The 18,132-nt window shown below is 60.6% G+C and overlaps 2 protein-coding genes across 12 annotated transcripts in view; both read left to right on the forward strand.

Moving 5' to 3' along the window:
* The window catches only part of HSPG2 (heparan sulfate proteoglycan 2), a 40,606-nt gene extending 25,339 nt beyond the window's left edge, over nt 1-15,267 (forward strand). For 3 of the 7 annotated variants that reach the window (XM_079326307.1, XM_079326309.1, XM_079326308.1), the window contains 42 exons: nt 33-171; nt 296-447; nt 805-943; nt 1,058-1,215; nt 1,546-1,684; nt 1,768-1,919; nt 2,015-2,153; nt 2,233-2,384; nt 2,469-2,607; nt 2,681-2,832; nt 2,912-3,050; nt 3,133-3,284; nt 3,371-3,509; nt 3,600-3,743; nt 3,818-3,952; nt 4,403-4,584; nt 4,658-4,850; nt 4,935-5,114; nt 6,219-6,479; nt 6,757-6,952; nt 7,031-7,128; nt 7,653-7,919; nt 7,994-8,106; nt 8,189-8,336; nt 8,419-8,535; nt 8,771-8,855; nt 8,941-9,085; nt 9,160-9,259; nt 9,344-9,453; nt 9,528-9,636; nt 9,717-9,815; nt 10,388-10,609; nt 10,871-11,103; nt 11,578-11,680; nt 12,568-12,702; nt 13,377-13,430; nt 13,526-13,601; nt 13,737-13,815; nt 13,918-13,988; nt 14,101-14,184; nt 14,254-14,357; nt 14,805-15,267. In XM_079326307.1, coding sequence (XP_079182433.1) covers nt 33-171; nt 296-447; nt 805-943; nt 1,058-1,215; nt 1,546-1,684; nt 1,768-1,919; nt 2,015-2,153; nt 2,233-2,384; nt 2,469-2,607; nt 2,681-2,832; nt 2,912-3,050; nt 3,133-3,284; nt 3,371-3,509; nt 3,600-3,743; nt 3,818-3,952; nt 4,403-4,584; nt 4,658-4,850; nt 4,935-5,114; nt 6,219-6,479; nt 6,757-6,952; nt 7,031-7,128; nt 7,653-7,919; nt 7,994-8,106; nt 8,189-8,336; nt 8,419-8,535; nt 8,771-8,855; nt 8,941-9,085; nt 9,160-9,259; nt 9,344-9,453; nt 9,528-9,636; nt 9,717-9,815; nt 10,388-10,609; nt 10,871-11,103; nt 11,578-11,680; nt 12,568-12,702; nt 13,377-13,430; nt 13,526-13,601; nt 13,737-13,815; nt 13,918-13,988; nt 14,101-14,184; nt 14,254-14,357; nt 14,805-14,968 — 5,898 coding nt within the window. In that variant the 3' untranslated portion in view covers nt 14,969-15,267. The remainder of the gene's footprint in view (nt 1-32; nt 172-295; nt 448-804; nt 944-1,057; nt 1,216-1,545; nt 1,685-1,767; nt 1,920-2,014; nt 2,154-2,232; nt 2,385-2,468; nt 2,608-2,680; nt 2,833-2,911; nt 3,051-3,132; nt 3,285-3,370; nt 3,510-3,599; nt 3,744-3,817; nt 3,953-4,402; nt 4,585-4,657; nt 4,851-4,934; nt 5,115-6,218; nt 6,480-6,756; nt 6,953-7,030; nt 7,129-7,652; nt 7,920-7,993; nt 8,107-8,188; nt 8,337-8,418; nt 8,536-8,770; nt 8,856-8,940; nt 9,086-9,159; nt 9,260-9,343; nt 9,454-9,527; nt 9,637-9,716; nt 9,816-10,387; nt 10,610-10,870; nt 11,104-11,577; nt 11,681-12,567; nt 12,703-13,376; nt 13,431-13,525; nt 13,602-13,736; nt 13,816-13,917; nt 13,989-14,100; nt 14,185-14,253; nt 14,358-14,804) is intronic. The other 4 variants (XM_079326312.1, XM_079326311.1, XM_079326310.1 and 1 more) reach the window with 4 other exon arrangements.
* A 727-nt stretch (nt 15,268-15,994) lies between these two features.
* Nucleotides 15,995-18,132, forward strand: part of USP48 (ubiquitin specific peptidase 48) — a 28,987-nt gene continuing 26,849 nt past the window's right edge. For 2 of the 5 annotated variants that reach the window (XM_079326411.1, XM_079326416.1), the window contains exons 1-3: nt 16,018-16,425; nt 17,238-17,358; nt 17,451-17,592. In XM_079326411.1, coding sequence (XP_079182537.1) covers nt 16,169-16,425; nt 17,238-17,358; nt 17,451-17,592 — 520 coding nt within the window. In that variant the 5' untranslated portion in view covers nt 16,018-16,168. Of the gene's footprint in view, nt 16,426-17,237; nt 17,359-17,450; nt 17,593-18,132 lie in introns of all 5 variants that reach the window. The other 3 variants (XM_079326412.1, XM_079326413.1, XM_079326414.1) reach the window with 2 other exon arrangements.

The following is an 18,132-nucleotide window of genomic DNA, read 5'->3' on the forward strand; positions in this document are numbered from 1 at the left end:
TCCGGTGACCCTTGTCACCCCCCTCTCCACAGGTGTCAGGGTCCCGGCTGCGGCTGCTGCAGGTGACAGCGACTGACTCGGGCGAGTATGTGTGCCAGGTGACCAGCGGGGCCACCACGAAGGAGAGCGCAGTCATGGTGACAATCCAGCCCAGCAGTGCTGATGCCTACTGTGAGTGGGGTGACAGTGCCAGTGAGAGGCCCTTATGTGTCACAGCACTGAGCTGTGGCTCAGGTGCCATACTGGTGAGGTCCTGCTGTGGGCACTGCTGTGACCCTCCTGTCTTGGTCCCCAGCCCCAGGCAACACAACTCCCCTGCGCATCGACTCCCCATCCTCTGCTGTGGTTGAGGGACAGACCCTGGACCTCAACTGTGTCATCGCCAGCCCTGTGCAGGCCACAGTCACCTGGTACAAGCGTGGGGGAACCCTCCCAGCCAAGCACCAGGTAGGGAACATGGAGTGGGGATGTCACCAAAGTTGGTGCAGTTGACTAACAGCTCTGGGCAAGCCTAGATGGCCCATTCAAGGTTGGCTGTCCTTGGGCAAGCCCAGGTGACCTGTGTGAACTCAGATGGTCCCATGGAAGCCCAGGTGACCCCATACAAAACCAGGAAATCTCATGCCAGCCCTGGTGGCCCATGAAAGGTTAGGTGACCCATGGAAGCTCACTTAGCTCATGCAAGTCCAAGTAGCCCATGAAAGGTCAGGTATCCCCATTTAAATCCTGGTGGCCCCATTCAAGTCTATGTGTCCCCATGGAAGCCCAAGTGTCCCCTGTAACCCCCATTTCCACTCTCCACAGGTGTCTGGCTCCCGGCTACGCCTTCTGCAGGTGACAGCGGCCGACTCAGGCGAGTACGTGTGCCGAGTGACCAGTGGGGCCACCACCAAGGAAACCTCCATCATGGTGGCCATCCAGCCCAGCAGTGATAGCGCCCATTGTGAGTAGGGACAGGGGACATGGGAGATTACCCATGGTGGGAGTGACACTGTTCCCAGTGTCCCTGGGAGGATCACACACGTGGTTACAGTCTCTAACCCATCTTGGTCCCCAGCCCCAGGCAGCACGACCCCACTGCACATCGAGTCCTCATCCCTGTCATCTCCTGTGACTGAGGGACAGACCCTGGACCTCAACTGTGTCATCGCCAGCCCTGCGCAGGCCACAGTCACCTGGTACAGGCGCGGGGGGACGCTCCCAGCCAAGCACCAGGTAGGGAACAGGGAGTGGGGATGTCACCAAGCGTGGAAGATAGGGATGACATACAGCTCTGAGCAAGACCAGGTGTCCTATGCAAATCCTGATGACCCCATGCAAAATTGGCTGGTCCTGGGCAGGCTCAGGTGGCCCCGTGACTACAGAAGTCTGAATGACCACATGGAAGACCAGGTGACCTCAAGAAAGCCCAATTGACCCCATATAAGCCCAGGTGGCCCATGCAAACCCAAAGTGGCCCTATGCAAGCTCAAGTGACCTAGCAGAATCCCAGATGACCACGTGCCAGAGCTGGTGGCCCCTGTGACCCGTGTCCCTTCTCCACAGGTGTCTGGTTCCCGGCTGCGGCTGCTGCAGGTGACAGCAGCTGACTCAGGCGAGTATGTGTGCCGTGTGACTAGCGGGGCCACCACCAAGGAAACCTCCATCATGGTGGCCATCCAGCCCAGCAGTGCCAGCACCTATCGTGAGTGGGGACAGGAGGACGTGACTGAGGACTGGGGGACAGTGCCACAGTCCTTGGGGTGATCCTCCTGTCTCTGTCTCCAGCCGCTGGTGTCACCCCTCCAGTGCGCATCGAGTCCTCCTCCTCCTCTGTGGCCGAGGGACAGACCCTGGACCTCAACTGCATTGTGGCCAGGCAGGGACAGGCCACTGTCACCTGGTACAAGCGTGGGGGTTCCCTCCCAGCCAAACACCAGGTGGGGGACACTGATGAGCCTCTTGGGATAGAAGAGGGATTTTTGATGGTGGTGAGGGGTTTATGTCCCCATTCTCATGTGTGTCACCCCTCCAGGTGTCAGGCACCCGCCTGCGCATCCCCCAGGTGACAGCAGCCGATTCAGGGGAGTATGTGTGCCGAGTGACATCAGGCAGTGTCACACATGAGACATCCCTCATTGTCACCATCCAGACTGGCGCAGGCTCCTCTTACGGTACTGGGATGGGTGAGAGGTAGCACAGGATGTGGTGAGGACACAGTGGTAACCCTATGGACTCTATTGCCACCCCCAGCTGTTGGTGTCACGCCACCAGTGAGGATCGAGACCTCCTCTGCTGCTGTTACTGAGGGACAGATGCTGGACCTCAACTGCATGGTGGCAGGACACGGTCATCCCCATGTCACCTGGTACCGGCGTGGAGGGGCTCTGCCACCAAACAGCCAGGTGGGACATGGGGGAGATGGCTTTGCCCTGCAGGCTATAACCCTCATTGGGTACTGATGTGTCCCCAATTTGTCATATTCCCAGGTGTCAGGGACCCGCCTGCGTCTTGCCCAAGTGGCAGTGGCTGATTCAGGGGAGTACGTGTGCCGGGTGACCCTGGGGACTGTCACCCAGGAGGCATCTGTCATTGTCACCGTGCCCAGCAGTGCCGACACCTATTACAGTGAGTGTGAGAGAGGGCAGTACTTGGGGACATTCGGGTGCCACCTTGGTGATAAATGTTCCCTGTCCCCCAGCCTCTGGCATCTCCCAGCCGCTCCGCATCGAGTCATTGTCCTCGGCCATCGCCGAGGGACAGACCCTGGACCTCAACTGTGTGGTGGCAGGGTCCGGCCCCACCACTGTGACATGGTACAAGCGTGGTGGCTCCCTGCCTGTTGGCCACCAGGTAGGGGATAGGGGAGGATCACTCTGAATTTGTCCCATCCCCTGCTCTACGGTGCTGACTTGTCCCCTAATTCCTCCAGGTGTCGGGTACTCGCCTGCGCATCCCCCAGGTGACAGCAGCCGATTCGGGGGAGTACGTGTGCCGGGTGACATCAGGTGGCGTCACGCAGGAGACATCCCTTGTCATCACCATCGATGATGGAGACAGTCCATCCCACTGTGAGTGCCACCCTCCAGGGGACAGGTACCTACTGGTGTCAGGGACCACTGGGGCCATTCACCCTCCATCCTGCTCATGCAGCCACCAGCATCAGTCCACCTATCCACATTGAGTCTTCAGCATCTTCTGTCACTGAGGGACAGACTCTAGACCTGGACTGCGTGGTGGCTGGCCAGGGACAGGCCACCATCACCTGGTACAAGCGCAGTGGGGCCCTCCCAGCCAAGCACCAGGTAGGTGGAGACACGGATGGGGTCGGGGATGGTGGTTGCTGTGCATGGCTGGGTGATGCCACCACCTTCTGTTATGATGTCCCCAGATTTCGGGGTCCCGGCTGCGGCTGTCACAGCTCTCGGTCGCCGATTCAGGAGAGTATGTGTGCCGTGCTGACACAGGCAGCGTCTCTCGCGAGGCCATTGTCTCTGTCACTGTCACCTCCCGTGACAGCTCCAGCTACCGTGAGTGTGGTCACAGGGAGAGGGAGGATGCTGAGTGGAGATGGGTGATGTGAGTGACCTTGTGTCCTCTCTGTCCCTTTGTCCCCACAGGTCTGCAGAGCCCCATCATCTCCATTGACCCACACAGCATGGCGGTGGCACCAGGTGAAGATGCCACCTTCAAGTGCCGTGTCCATGATGGCGCCCGGCCTGTCAACATCACTTGGCGGATGGGGCCTGGCCAACACCTCCAGGGTATGGCAGACCCCACAGTGGCCCTGGCATGGTCCCCAGGGTGGCCCTGGTGCTGATGGCTCCTCCTTTCCCAGACAATGTGAAGATCAGTGCCAATGGCTCGGTCATCTCCATTACTGGTGCCCATGTGGGCAACCAGGGCGCCTACCACTGTGTGGCCTCCAACCGCTTTGGCGTTGCCAGCAGTGTTGTCAACCTTGTGGTGCAAGGTATGAGGTGGCCAGAGTGGCCCTGTCCCTGTCTCCATGTGCTCCAGGTGTCCCCAGGGTGCTGGTGTCCCCATCCCCATGTCCACCAGATGCTCTCAGGGTGGTCTCCCTGTCACCATGCTGGTGTCCTCCACATCATCCAGATACCACTGGAGTGATGGTGTCTCTATCCTCATATTCTTTCCATGCTTCAGGTGCTCCTGGAGTGTTGGTGCCCATGTCCCCATGCTGATGTCCTTCCAGGGGCCCCTGGAGTTGTGATGTACCCATCCCCATGCAGATGTTCTCCATGGGCTTCAGATGCTCCTGAGAGTTTTTGTCCCCATCCCCACACTCATGCTCATTCCTCCCGTGCTCCCAGTGCTCCCAGGATGCCCCTATGGCCAGGCACAGTCCAGGTGCCCTTCATGGTGGTGTCCCAATCCCCCCAATGCCCTCCTCCTTCTCCAGGTGCCCCCACAGTGTCAGTGATGCCACCAGGCCCTGTGACAGTGAAGGAGGGCAAATCCCTGAGTCTGGAGTGCCTGGGCCGGGGTGAGCCGCGGCCTCTGGTGCGTTGGAGCCGCCTGGGCTCCCGACAGAAGGTGGAGCACCAGACGCTGCTGCACATGGACAGCCAGGCCATTCTGCAGGTGAGGAGGCACCATGGGGCACCATGGGGCACCGAGGAGTGCCTGGTGCTCATCCCCACCCTATCCCCTCCAGCTCTCACCGGCCAAGCTGGAGCACACAGGGACCTACGTGTGCACGGCGCACAGTGCCCTGGGCTCAGCGCAGGCACGGGTGGATGTCAGCGTGGAGTCAGCACAGCAGCACCCCGGGGCCCCCGAGGTGACCGCACCATCTACTGTCACCGTGGTGGCTGGGGACACCGCCACACTGCACTGCATGGCCAGAGGTATGGGCAGTCTGGGGGAGTGGTGGAGAATGGAGGTCCTGAGCACTACCCGACACCACGGTGATGGGCATGTTGTGGTCGTAGGTGACCCAGTGCCTCGGATTGAGTGGTCAAAGCTGCGGGCACCCCTGCCCTGGCAGCACCGCGTGGTGAACGGCAGCCTGGTCATCCCTCGTGCTGCGCAGCAGGACTCGGGCCAGTACATCTGCAATGCCAGCAGCCCCGTCGGTTCCACTGAAGTCTTTGTCACCCTCGATGTGGAGAGTAAGAATGGGACAGCAGGGGGTTGGGATGCCCCTGGGTTCCTGCTGCCACCTTCACTGTGGCCGTCACCTGTCCCTCCTCTGCATGTGGCCACCTCCTTCACCGCTTCCACCCTTACATCCAGCCCTTCCTCGTGGGACCATTCTCGCTCCATCGCAGCACTCATCCTCCTCTTCTCAAGCTCCTCTCAAGCTCTATCACCAACACTTCCTGTGGGTGTGTCCACCTGCTTGTCCCATCCCTGTGCATGTCCCTCTCCACTTCTGCTCTCTCTTCCCTTCATCCATCTATCCATCTATCTCTTCCTCATGGATCCATCCATCTCATTCATCCCAGAACACACCCATTTCTCTATCTCCTTACTCTAACATCCCTTTCTTTCATGTGGATTCACCAATCACTCATCCATCATAGCTGATGTCCATCTCTCCATCTGTCTTTTCCTTGTGGATTCATCGATCGCAGCACACACCCAACTCCCCATCTCTATTCTTCCATCTGTTTTGTCCTTGTGAATTCACCCATCTCTCATCCATCATAGCTCACATCCATCTCTCTATCTTCTCTCATGCCCCTCCATCCATCCCTTCCTTGTGGACTCATCCATTGCTCACCCACTCCAGCTGACATTCCTCTGTTTCCTCTCACACCCCTCCATGCATCTCATCCTTGTGCATCCACCCATCTCTTGTCCATCTTAGCACATGCTGGCTCTCCATCTCCTCCCACATCTTTTCCATCCACCCTTTCCTAGTATATTCATCTATCATTCAGTCTTTCCAGCTCACATCCTGACTCCTGCATCCATCTTTTTGTGCATCATCCATCTTATCCACCCCACCACACACTGAACTCGCCATCTCTTCTCATCCTTCCATCCATCCATCCATTCATTCCTTCCTTCCTGGTGGATTCATTCATCACTCCTGGCCATCCCAGCCATCCATATCTCCATCTCTCACACTCCTCTATCTACCCCTTGCTCATGGATCCATCCCAACACACACCCATCTCCACTACCTCCTACATCCCTCATCAGCACCCTCCTTCCCCACTGACCCGTTCCTGGCCGTGTCACGGCTGACGGCTCCACCCATCCTGCAGCACCTCCGTATGCCACCATCCTCCCGGAGGACGCAGCGGTGCGGGCAGGTGACATGCTGCAGGTGCAGTGCCTGGCCCACGGCACCCCCCCACTGCACTACACCTGGGACAAGGTGAACGGCAGCCTGTCAGCACGCGTGTCCCCCCGCGCTGGCCTCCTCCGCCTCAGCCCTGCAGCCCCTGCTGACACCGGCACCTACCGCTGCCTCGTCACCAACCGCGTAGGCAGCGCCGAGGCCTTCGCCCGTGTGGTTGTGCATGGTGAGCCTGTCCCCAGCCTGCGTACCATTGGTGCTCTGCATTGGGTGGTGGCAGTGCTGCCAGGTGCCTTCAGAACTCTGCATCCTGCCCAGGCAGTCCCGGTGCTGATGGGTACCTCCAGGGATCCACATCCCACCTGGGTGGTGCTGTTTGGTACCACTGGGGTCTGCATCCCACCCAGATTATCCTGGTGTTGCTGGATACCACCAGGGCTCTGTATCCCACAGGGATGATGTAAGTGCCACTGGGTACCACTGGGTCTCTGCATCCCTTCCAGGTGATGCTGGTGAAGGTGGGGACATTGCTGGTGGTCCCTTGGTGGTACGAGTGACACCAGGGAGCCTCGTCAAGGGTGTGGGTGGCACTGCTGAGTTCTCCTGCTCTGTCTCCGGGGACCCCCGTGCCCATGTCGAGTGGCTGAAGGAAGGTGGGGAGCTGCCCTCCACCCACAGCGTGCGGGACGGGGTGCTGCGGTAAGGAACATGGGGCAGGGAGGTGGGACCCCCCAGCAGTCCCCCGTGGGGTCCCTCATCTTGGCTATTTCCCTGCAGGATGCAGGAGCTGGCACTGGGGTCTCAGGGCGTGTACGTGTGCCGGGCCAGTGCCCCGGGCAGGCAGGTGGAGGACAAAGCCACCCTCACTATCCAGGGTACGAGCATCACCCCAGCACCAGGGGACATGCCCATCCCCTGACCTGTCCCCCACCACCAAGGGTACCCTGGGACCCCCATGTCCCCCCACTGAGGGGCACCCCAGCACTTTCCATTTCCCTATACACACAGGCACCCTGATAGCCCCCAATGCCCACGGTGACCCAAATCTCTCCTGAAGCCTGCAGGCACTCCAATATCTGAGGGTGGGGAGGGTGGGGCCCCTCCCTGGGGCCCCTCCCTGGGGCCCCTCCCTCATGACTGTGAACACCCTGACACAGTCTCTCTCCACACCCACCCCAGTGTCCCCTATCTCTTCCCACAGCCATGACCGTCCTGTTACCCTCCATGTCTCCCCATGTTCACAAGGACTGACATGCCTGACCTCTCCCCATTCCCAGATCCACCCCAGTTGTCCCACATGCCCTAAGGAACCCTGTTTCTCCCTATCTCCCACTCCGGTGCCAGACAATGATACCTCCCTGTGCCAGGGGTTCACTCCAAATCCCCACTGTCCCGCAAGCTCTCCCCAGGGCCCTGATCAACATCCGGACCGCGGTGCAGACAGTGCTGGCAGGGACAACAGTGGAGCTGGAGTGCCTGGGCTTGGGGGAACCCCGTCCCCACGTCACCTGGAGCAAAGTGGGGGGCCGAATCCGCCCTGGGGTGCTGGTCCGTGCCGGCACCCTCACCATCGAGCAGGTGGAGCGAGCAGACGCTGGGCAGTACCGCTGCACCGCCACCAATGCTGTGGGCACTGTCCAGTCCCACGTCATCCTCCACGTGCAGGGTGAGCACAGGGGCACAGAGGTGGGGATGCACACCGTGTCACTGCAGAGTGGTGACAACTCCGTGCATCCTCAGCTGCTCCTCAAATCACCGGGCAGCCTGAGGTGAAGGAGGTGTCCCTCGGATCAGCAGCTGTTTTGCCGTGCTTGGCATCTGGCTTCCCAGTTCCAGAGATCACCTGGAGCAAGGTACGATGGAGGGGTGGAGGGTGGGAGTGGCAGGAGTTGTGGGGGTTGCTTGTGGGTACTGACCCCCTCCACTGTGCCACAGCTGGAGGGGGAGCTGCCAGTGGGTGCCAGGGTGCAGGGGAACGAGCTGATGCTGCCGGCAGTGCGCCCTGAGGATGCCGGTGTCTACGCCTGCGTGGCCTCCAACCACCGCGGCCAGAAAACAGCTTACTATGTGCTGAAGGTCCAAGGTGAGGACAGACAGAGGGACAGATGGATGGATGGGAGTGGGGGTGATGTGCCCTGCCCCTCCTTACCCCCCCATTCCTGCAGAGCATGTGGTCCCCTATTTTGGGCAGTCGGCCCGCTCCTTCCTCCCCCTGCCCACCATCAAAGATGCCTACAAGAGGTTTGAGATCCTCATCACCTTCCGACCTGATGCTGCTGATGGTGAGTCCCTGTGCCCCATGTGTCTTTTGTCCCCCCCTTCATGTCCCCTCCATCATTTCCCCCTCCCTTGCCTTCATTCTTCACTTGCCCCTTTATCTCCCATTCTCTATTCATCTGGGAGCCTCCCATTTATGGGGGGTTTCTCCTCCATTCTCGGAGGATTTTGGGGTCCCCTAGAATGTGTCCCCCACCTCAGAATGGGGACTGTCCCATCTGATCCCCTGCCACCCCTCAGGACTTCTCCTCTACAATGGGCAACGGAAAAACAGTGGTGCCGACTTCATCTCCTTTGGGTTGGTGGGTGGACGCCCTGAATTTAGGTGAGACCTGTGAATGGGTGCTATGGGAGAGGTGGGAGATGAGTGCCAGCACCCACTCACACCCCTTGTACCTCCCAAAAATCAGGTTTGATGCTGGTTCAGGCATGGCCACCATCCGTCACCCCACAGCACTGCGGCTGGGCGAGTACCACACCGTGCGGCTGCTCCGCAACCTCACCTGGGGCTCACTGGGCCTGGAGGGGCACCCTGCTGTGAATGGCACCTCCCAGGTACCAGACTGAGGATGGGGTGTCGGGTGGGGGCCAGGGTGCTGGAGGTGGTGCCCACCCTCTTGTGCCTGCAGGGGAAGTTCCAAGGTCTGGATCTGAATGAGGAGCTGTACCTGGGGGGGTACCCTGACATTGGCGCTGTGGCAAAGACAGGACTCAGCCGGGGTTTCATGGGTGAGTGAGGGGTTTAGGGGGGCATCGGGGTGAGGGGACATTGGGCATCATGTGACAGTTCTGCCCCTCTCCACCACCCCACAGGCTGCGTGCGCCAGCTCCGCATCCAAGGGGAAGAGGTGGCCTTTGGGGACATGGACCTGCAAGCACACGGTGTCACCAATTGTCCCACCTGCCAGGACCGGCCGTGCCAGGTGAGGATGGAGGGGAGGAGGTGATGCTCTCCCATCCCTGCCCACTGCTGACACCCGTGTCACCCCTCACCCAGAACGGCGGTGTGTGCCAGGACGATGAGAGTGGCACCTACGTCTGCCGGTGTCCCCAGGGCTTCACTGGCAGCAACTGCGAGTACTCTCAGGCTTTGCACTGTCACCCGGGTAGGTGACACCACTCCCTCCATGGGGATGTCGTCCCAGGGTCCCTTCAGGATAGGTGCTCATGGCTTTTCACCCTACAGAGGCGTGTGGGCCTGATGCCACCTGTGTCAACCGGCCAGATGGCCAGGGCTACACCTGCCGCTGCCACCTGGGCAAGACTGGGGAGAGGTGCACCGAGGGTAAGTGACACAGGGACTCAGCTGGCACCATCCTGGGACATGGGAATGGGGTGGGGACCACTCAGGGAAATGGGGACATGGCTGGGACGACTCTGGTCAAGTGTAGAATTAGGGACCACTTTAGAGAGATAGGGACATGTCTGGGACCACCCTGGTGACATGGGGATGAGAATGGGTTTGGGGATGGGGATGGCGACGGTGACCACCTTGGGGACAGTGGCAAGAGATAAGAAGCAGCTTGGAAAGATGGGGAACCATGGGATTGGAGGCTGGGGGCCCCATCCTGGGATGTTAGCTGCGTCTCACCATAGGGTTGGACATTAGGCCCCACTGTGGGGTTGGAGGTTGGGGATAGAGGCTGGGGATGGATTATTGGGTCCCATCATGGGGGTGAAGGTTGAGATGGATGGATGGATGGATGGATGGATGGATGGATGGATGGATGGATGGATGGATGGTTGTCCTTTTCCTGGGTATGAAGGCTGTGGATGGATGTTGCTCTGAGGATGTAGCTGGAGGTCCCACCCTGAGGATGGTGGGATCCCACACTGGGCACTGACTGGGCTATGCAGGTGAGGTGGTGAACGTGCCATCGTTTGATGAGGAGGGAGCCTTCATCTCATACCCGCCCCTCACCAACGTGCACCATGAGCTGCGGCTGGAGGTTGAGTTCCTGCCACTGGCGCCCGACGGGCTCCTGCTCTTCAGTGCTGGCAAAGCCGCCCCTGTCGAGGACTTTGTGGCCTTGGCCATGATCGGTGGCCACCTCGAGTTCCGCTACGAGCTGGGCTCAGGTGGGTGGCACAGGCTACTGTGGTGAGGTGGCATGGGGGACCATAGGAGTAATGGGTGACACAGTGTTACCAGGGTTCACTGGCATGATAGGGGTCCCTGTGCCACAGTGGGGTCCTCTGGCACCATTGGGGTCCCTAAATGTCACTGGGGTCCTTGGGAGTCATTCTGATCCCCAAACATCACCCAGGGCACATCTCAGGTCTGCGAGCATCCCTGGTTGTCCCCCAGCGCCCCCCATAACACCACCCCCGTCCCCACAGGCCCGGCAGTGCTGCGGAGCGCAGAGCCAGTGGCCCTGGGCCAGTGGCACTGGGTGACAGCTGAACGGCTTCACAAGGATGGGACACTGGTGGTGGATGACGCCGCCCCGGTGAAACGCTCCTCGCCTGGCAAGAGCCAGGGGCTCAACCTGCGCAGCCCCCTGTACCTGGGGGGCACCGAGCCCCCCCTGCACCCCCCCACCAACGCCTCCTTCCACGGCTGCATCGGAGAGGTGAGACCTCCCATGTGTCCCCTCAGGGACAGGCGACACCCCTCAGGTGGGGAGGGGATTCCTTCATATTGGGGGAATGCCAATCCTTCATATTGGGATTCCCTTGGTGGGGAAGCAGGTGACCCTCACTGATGTCCCCTTGTTGGGGGATGACCCCTCTTGGTATCTCCTTGGCAAGATGATCCCATTCCGTTGACGTTGTCCCATTCCCATTGTTGGGGAGTTGACTTCCCTTCACATCCTCTTGTTGGAGTTGCATCACTGGGTTGATGACGCCTCTCCTTGGTGTCCCCTTGGTTGGAAGTGACCCCAGTGGCTGAGGGATGGTGCCAGTGGTGTCCCCTTGTTCATGTCCCTTCATTGGAGAGGTGACCCTCACTGGCGTCCCTCCTTTGGCGGGGGGGAAACCCGTTTCGTCCGGGCCGGAAAGGGACCCCGGCGGCAGGGCGGTGACGGTGGGCGGTGTCCCCTCAGGTGTCCGTCAGCGGGAAGCGGGTGGAGCTGCGGGAGCGGTTCCTGCGCAGCCGAGGGGTGCGGCCCTGCGGGCACCGCGCCCGGTGCCGGCCGGGGACTGGTGGTGAGAGCGGGGACGGGAAACGGCGGATGGGGGGACGGGGAGGAGGAGTTTACAGGCGTGTGTGCACTGCGAATGCGTTTGTGTGTGCGAACAGGTGTGTGTGTGTGTGTGTGTGTGTGCTCACTATGTGTGCACTGTGTGTGTCTGTGCTCTATGGGCACTAAAACACAGTGCCCAACAGTTCACTGCACTCCCTGTGCCATATGCACACACAGTGCACTCCTGTTCACTGCACACACCTGTGCCATGTGCACGCACAGTGCCCAACAGTTCACTGCACTCACCTGTGCCGTGTGCACACACAGTGCACACCTGTTCACTGCACACACCTGTGCCGTGTGCACACACAGTGCACAGCTGTTCACTGTACACACCTGTGCTGTGCACACACAGTGCACACCTGTTCACTGCACACACCTGTGCTGTGCACACACAGTGCCCAACAGTTCACTACACTCACCTGTGCTGTGCACACACAGTGCACACCTGTTCACTGCACACACCTGTGCCATGTGCACACACAGTGCACACCTGTTTACTGCACACACCTGTGCCATGTGCACACACAATGCACTCCTGCTCACTGCACTCACCTGTGCTGTGCACACACAGTGCACTCCTGTTCACTGCACACATCTGTGCTGTGCACACACAGTGCACTCCTGCTCACTGCACTCACCTGTGCTGTGCACACACAGTGCACTCCTGTTCACTGTACACATCTGTGCCATGTGCACACACAGTGCACACCTGTTCACTGTACACATCTGTGCCATGTGCACACACAGTGCACTCCTGCTCACTGCACTCACCTGTGCCCAGCATGTCCGTGGGGGCTGTGCGCATTCACCCATCCCCCCCAGTGACCCTGTCCTGCCTGTCCCCAGGCCCGCGCTGTGAGGAGGAGGAGGAGGAGGAGACCGAAGGCTGTCACTCCTCCCGGCCTTGCCTGCACGGTGGCTCCTGTGTCCATGGCTCCTGCCACTGCCCCCCTGAACGCAGCGGGGCCCGCTGCCAGCACCGTGAGGGGACTGCACAGGGACATGGGGGGACATCTTGGGGACACCTGGGAACACAGGGAGCATGCAGGGACACTCCCAGATCAGTGAGGGGGGAACACATGGAGGGGCATGGGGGGACACCTGGGGACACTGAGGGACATTTCAGGTCTCTGGAGGACATGGTGGGAGCAAAGGAAAGCCATGGGGACACCCAGGGACACAAGGGACATGCACATTTGGGGATACTTAGAAATGCCTGGGGACACTTGGTGACAGTTTGGGACGTGTGGGGACATGGGGAAACTTGAGAACATGGGGAGACACTTGGGGACATGGGAGGGGGTCACTTTGGGACACTTGGGGACATGGAGGGGACGCACATGGGGATACCTGACAACATTTGGACACACCTCGGACATGGGGGGGCACCTGGGGGTACCTGGAGACTTGTGGATTGATTGGGGACACAGAGGGACGCCTGGGTACCTGGCAGGGACATGTGCTTGGGGAATACTTGGGAATACCTGGGAATAATTGAAGCCATGTGGGGACATGGGGGACACCTGGGGATGCTCTTGAGGATATACACTTGAGGAGTACTTGAGGATACCTGGAACAACTGGAGACATCCGGGGACATGGTGGGGGGGTACCAAGGTGATACATACCCCCTCTTTACCCCCTCTTCTCCTGCAGGCTCAGCACTGGCAGAGCTGGAGCAGGACTGGCAGGAGGGCAGTGGGGGTGGCGGTGGGTACCTACACCTGTTTCCCCTTTTTCCCCCCAAACTGCGGGTGGGGCCCTCTCCTGCCATCCCCCCCCCCTGATCCCCCATCTTCCCCCAGATGCCCCTGGGCAGTTCAGTGCCGCATTCCAGGATGGATCCTACCTGGCCCTTCCTGGGCACCTCTTCCCTCGTGGGTGAGTGTCACTGGACACCCTGAGTAGGAGCTGCACCTCCACCATGGCACCCCCCGTTTTGGGGTGCTGCACTCCCCCCATAGCATCACCTCCTGTTCGGGTGTTGCCCCCATCACCCACACTGTCTCCTCACAGCCCCCCCGAGGCTCCTGAGACCATCGAGCTGGAGCTGCGGACACGCAGTGCCCAGGGGCTGCTGCTGTGGCACGGCGCGGTGAGAGGGGGCGGGGTGACAGGGAGGGCACTGGGCTGGGAGAGCCCTTGGGGCGGGGGTCCGGGTGCCCCTCCCCCCGCTTATCCTTCGCTCTGCCTGCAGGAGCCCGGCGAAGGTGGCAAAGCCAAAGATTTCCTTGGCCTCGGGTTGAAGGATGGGCACCTGGTGTTCAGGTGAGGGGACGACCAGGGTCCCCTGGCATGACGTGTGGCACCCAGGGGTCCCTTGAGCCCCGCAGGGTGTCTCCTGAGCTGCTTTGCACACTGACACTGTGCTACCCCACAGCTACCAGCTGGGCAGTGGCGAGGCCACCATCACCTCTGAGGACCCCGTCAATGACGGCGAGTGGCACCGGGTGACGGTGACAAGGTGGGCGCGGGTCTGGGCGTGGGGTGGGTGGGGTAGGGTTGGGGTGCAGGTGCTGACAGTGCCCCACAGGGAGGGCCGGCGTGGGCAGCTCCAGGTGGATGGAGAGGAGCCAGTGAGTGGGGAATCACCCGGATCCAACGTCATGGCCAACACAGAGGGCAGCGTCTACGTGGGTATGCTGGGACGTGGGGACATGGGGGGAATGGGCTGGGACATAGATGGACACAGGGTGGATGTGAGATGGACATGGAGTGGACATGAGGTGGGTGTGGGATAGATGGAGTGAGGCATGGGATAGCACAGGGGATGGACATGGGATGGGACACAGATATGGAGTGGGATGTGGCATGGGCACAGCATGGGACACAGGATGGACATGAGATGACACTTGGCATAAGACACCAGGTGGAACATGAGATGGGACACGGGATGGACATGGGATGGGATGGGGTGGAATAGAGGATGGGATGCAGGGAGAGATGTGGGATGGATGCAGAATGGGACACATGGTGCGACATGGGGTGGGGACACAGGACAGACATGGGCAGGTGTCGCAGGTCAGGATATGGGTGGGCACGGGGGGGTGCCCCCCACCCAGTGCCTCCTGTGTCCCCCCGCAGGCGGTGCCCCCGACCCCCGCACCCTGACCTCTGGCAAGTTCAGCTCTGGCTTCTCGGGGTGTGTGCGGGGACTGGCGCTGGAGTCTGCTGGGATCCCCCGACACCCCATCGACCTCCGGCACGGTGCTGTGGGGGGCTCCCCTGTGCCCCCCTGCCCCTCCTAACCCGCCCTGAAACAGAGTTTGGGGGGAATTTGGCCAATTTTATTATTTTCCAAAAAAAAAAAAAAAACACCACCAGGAGGAAACGGTGCTTCGCTGCCCCGGGGTGACTCCGGGGGGGGGGGGCCGGGACCCCCAAAAATGTTTACACCTCCCTTCCACCGGTCCCCCGAAACTGTGCTGGGGCGGCCGGGCCGCCTGGGTGCCCCCCGGGGTGGTGGCGGGGCGGGGGGCGCGAGGGACAATCGGGGTGCTGGCAGGGACCCCCCCTGCAGGAACAGTTATTAAAGGAGAGACAACCAGTGCGGCTGCCGTGTTTGGGGGCTGCGCCGGGGCAATGCAGGGGTGTAGGAGCGATGGGATGGGGAGCATGAGGGTTGGGGGTGGTGTGGGTGTATAGGGGGGCTTTGATATTGGAGTGCAGGAGAGTGTAGTATGAGATGGTTTGGGGTGTGCTATGAGGCTATAGGAGAGGGGGTATAGTGGGAGGATTTAGGGGCACAGTGTAGGGGTGCAGGGGTGTACGGGGCCCGGGAGGTTATGGTATAGGGAGGTGTGGTATGGAAGGGTTATGGTATTGGGGTGCGGGGGATGAGATTTGGGGAGATATGTTAAGGGGTGTGGGAGTTCAGGGGGGTCCGCCCTGTTACGGCATGGGGGGCTGTAGTATAGGGGCGCAGGGGAATGACACAGAGGTGCAGAGGGGTCTGGCGGGGATACAGAGCTGGGGGCTTCTGGGGGGCACGGTGCGGATAGCGGGGAGACGATGGGAACCAGCGCGGCCCCGTGCCGTAGGCCCCGCCCAGAGCCGCGCATGCCCCGCCCACAGCGCGCCAGCCGCGCCCGCATGGCAAGCGAGTCCCGCCCCATTGAGTCAGGCCACACCCCCAGCGCCTCATACAAGCCACGCCCCCGGCGTCCGACGACACGCCACCGGCGGGTGCAAGCCCCGCCCCCAGCGGGTAAGAGCCTGTGTCTGGCGAATGCAAGCCACGCCCCCTGGAGGAAGCCCCGCCCTAGCTCCGCGTGTCGCGGCCCGTCAACGTCAGCGCCTCGCGCCGTCACCGCGTCGCGCTCGTGGCGTCACCGGCCCTGAGGGCGGCAGGAGGGGCCGGGCGGGATCGTGACCGGGCCGGGACCGGGGCAAGAACCGGGGCAAGGACCGGGCCGCGCCGGGGCAGTGCGGGAGGCGCCGCGGGAGCGATGGCGCCACGGCTGCAGCTGGAGAAGGCGGCGTGGCGCTGGACTGAGACGGTGCCGCCCGAGGCGGTGGCGCAGGAGCACATCGAGGCGGCCTATCGCGTCCGGTTGGAGCCTTGCCAGCGCGGCGCCTGCCGGTACCGCGGGGCCAGGCCGGGCACCGACAGCGCCGACAGCGCGCTTGGGGTCTGGGGGGCCCCCCGTGTTCCCTCCCGCCATGAAGCGCGGGGCGTACCCTGCCCCTGCCGAGGTCCCGCGCGGTCGGTGGAAGCTCCCCCGTGTTCCCTTCCGGGGCACCCCCATTCCCCGGGGCTGGGGCGGCCCTCAGCAGTTTCTTTGAGTGGCTCCCTAGATACAGGGCACTCCCTTGGGGCCGGTGGGGAACCTCTCTCCTCTCTGCTCAGACACAAGGGACCTCCCTCCGCAGGTTGTGGGGAACCCCTCTCGTTTGCTGGCACCTCAGATGTAAGGGAACTCCCCTGGGGTAGTGGCGGATCCTCCTCTCAACCTGGCTTACCACATACAAGGCACCACCCTGGTATTGTGGGGGACTCGTTGTTGCTGGGCTCTTCAGATACAGGGGAGCCCTCATGTGGTTATGGGGAGCCCCTCTCTTTGCTTGTCCCTTGCCATTTATAAGATAACCTCAGGGTTTAGGGAACCCCTCTTCTTGCCTGGCTTCTTAGGTATAAGGAACTGGTCCCACCCCAGGGTTGTAGAAACCCCTCTCTGCCTGGCTCCCTATTTATAGAGGGGTCTCTGTGGCTTATAGGGAGCCTATCTCCTTGGCTGGATGTATGGCACTCACCCTGGAGTTGGGGCAAACCCTGTCCCTGCCTAGCTTCCCAGATAAAGGATGTCATTTGGTCCCATACTTGCCCCTGGGTCCCTTTTTTTACCTAAAAGCCCCTCTAGTTCTCCACCTCCTTCCTTACCCATGGCCACTGTTTCTTGGGGGTTGGTGTTCCATGTCTCATCCCTTTCAACATTATGTGCTTCCTCATATCCCCCCCTGTCACCCCTCCCAGCCCCCAAGGGACATGGGGGTGACAAGTGAGGTCTGACTCCCCAGGAGGAACTGCCGGGGGAACCCCAACTGCCTGGTGGGCATCGGGGAGCACGTGTGGCTGGGCGAGATCGACGAGAACAGCTTCCACAACATCGACGACCCCAACTGCGAACGCCGTAAGAAGGTACCCCCAGAGCCCACCCCGGGGCCCAAGGGGGCGCTGGGGACCAGGGGACGTGACCTGGCCCTTTCCTGGCCCTTTCTCTCTCCCCCCAGAACGCGTTTGTGGGCCTGACGAACCTCGGCGCCACGTGCTACGTCAACACCTTCCTGCAGATGTGGTTCCTGAACCTGGAGCTGCGGCAGGCACTCTACCTGTGCCCCAGTGCCTGCGGGGATGGCGTTCCCAAGGACACAGGTGCATGGCAGAAAGGGATTTGTTCCTTTCCTCCTAAAACTGCACATTGAGATAAGGCTTATCAGGAGATTTCATGGGTGATGAAGCTACAACTGTACATGCCATCACTGCACTGTTGGTTTGGAGTCATCATCTGGATTTTGGGAATGAGCCAGCATTAATCCAAGTGATGTCTTAGAGTGATCTGAGCTGTTGAGAATGATGGTCTGGTTTGGTCTTGCTTCCAAAAGTAATCTAGTGGTGGTGCTGGGGGTGGAACACGTGGATCAGGACTGGTCTGTGCTGTCACAGAGATGAACTTTTCCAGTGGCAGGGCTGAAATTTGGGCCCCAGAGAGGATTAGGGCTCCCAGTTTTTTCTGCTCTTGGGTACTTTCCCTGGGAAAGCTCTGGGTCAGCGCAGCCACCTCAGCTCGGCTGGTTTCGTGGTGGTTGTAAATGATCTTTCAACTTCTTAGGTAAATAAGAGGCTGTTTTTTGAGGTAATTAGTGCATGCCATATAAACCACTCACAGCTCATGTTGGTCATTGCAGGATAGAA

This window comes from Erithacus rubecula (assembly GCF_903797595.1).
Source record: "Erithacus rubecula genome assembly, chromosome: 24".
In the NCBI taxonomy this organism is placed as follows: Eukaryota; Metazoa; Chordata; class Aves; order Passeriformes; family Muscicapidae; genus Erithacus; species Erithacus rubecula.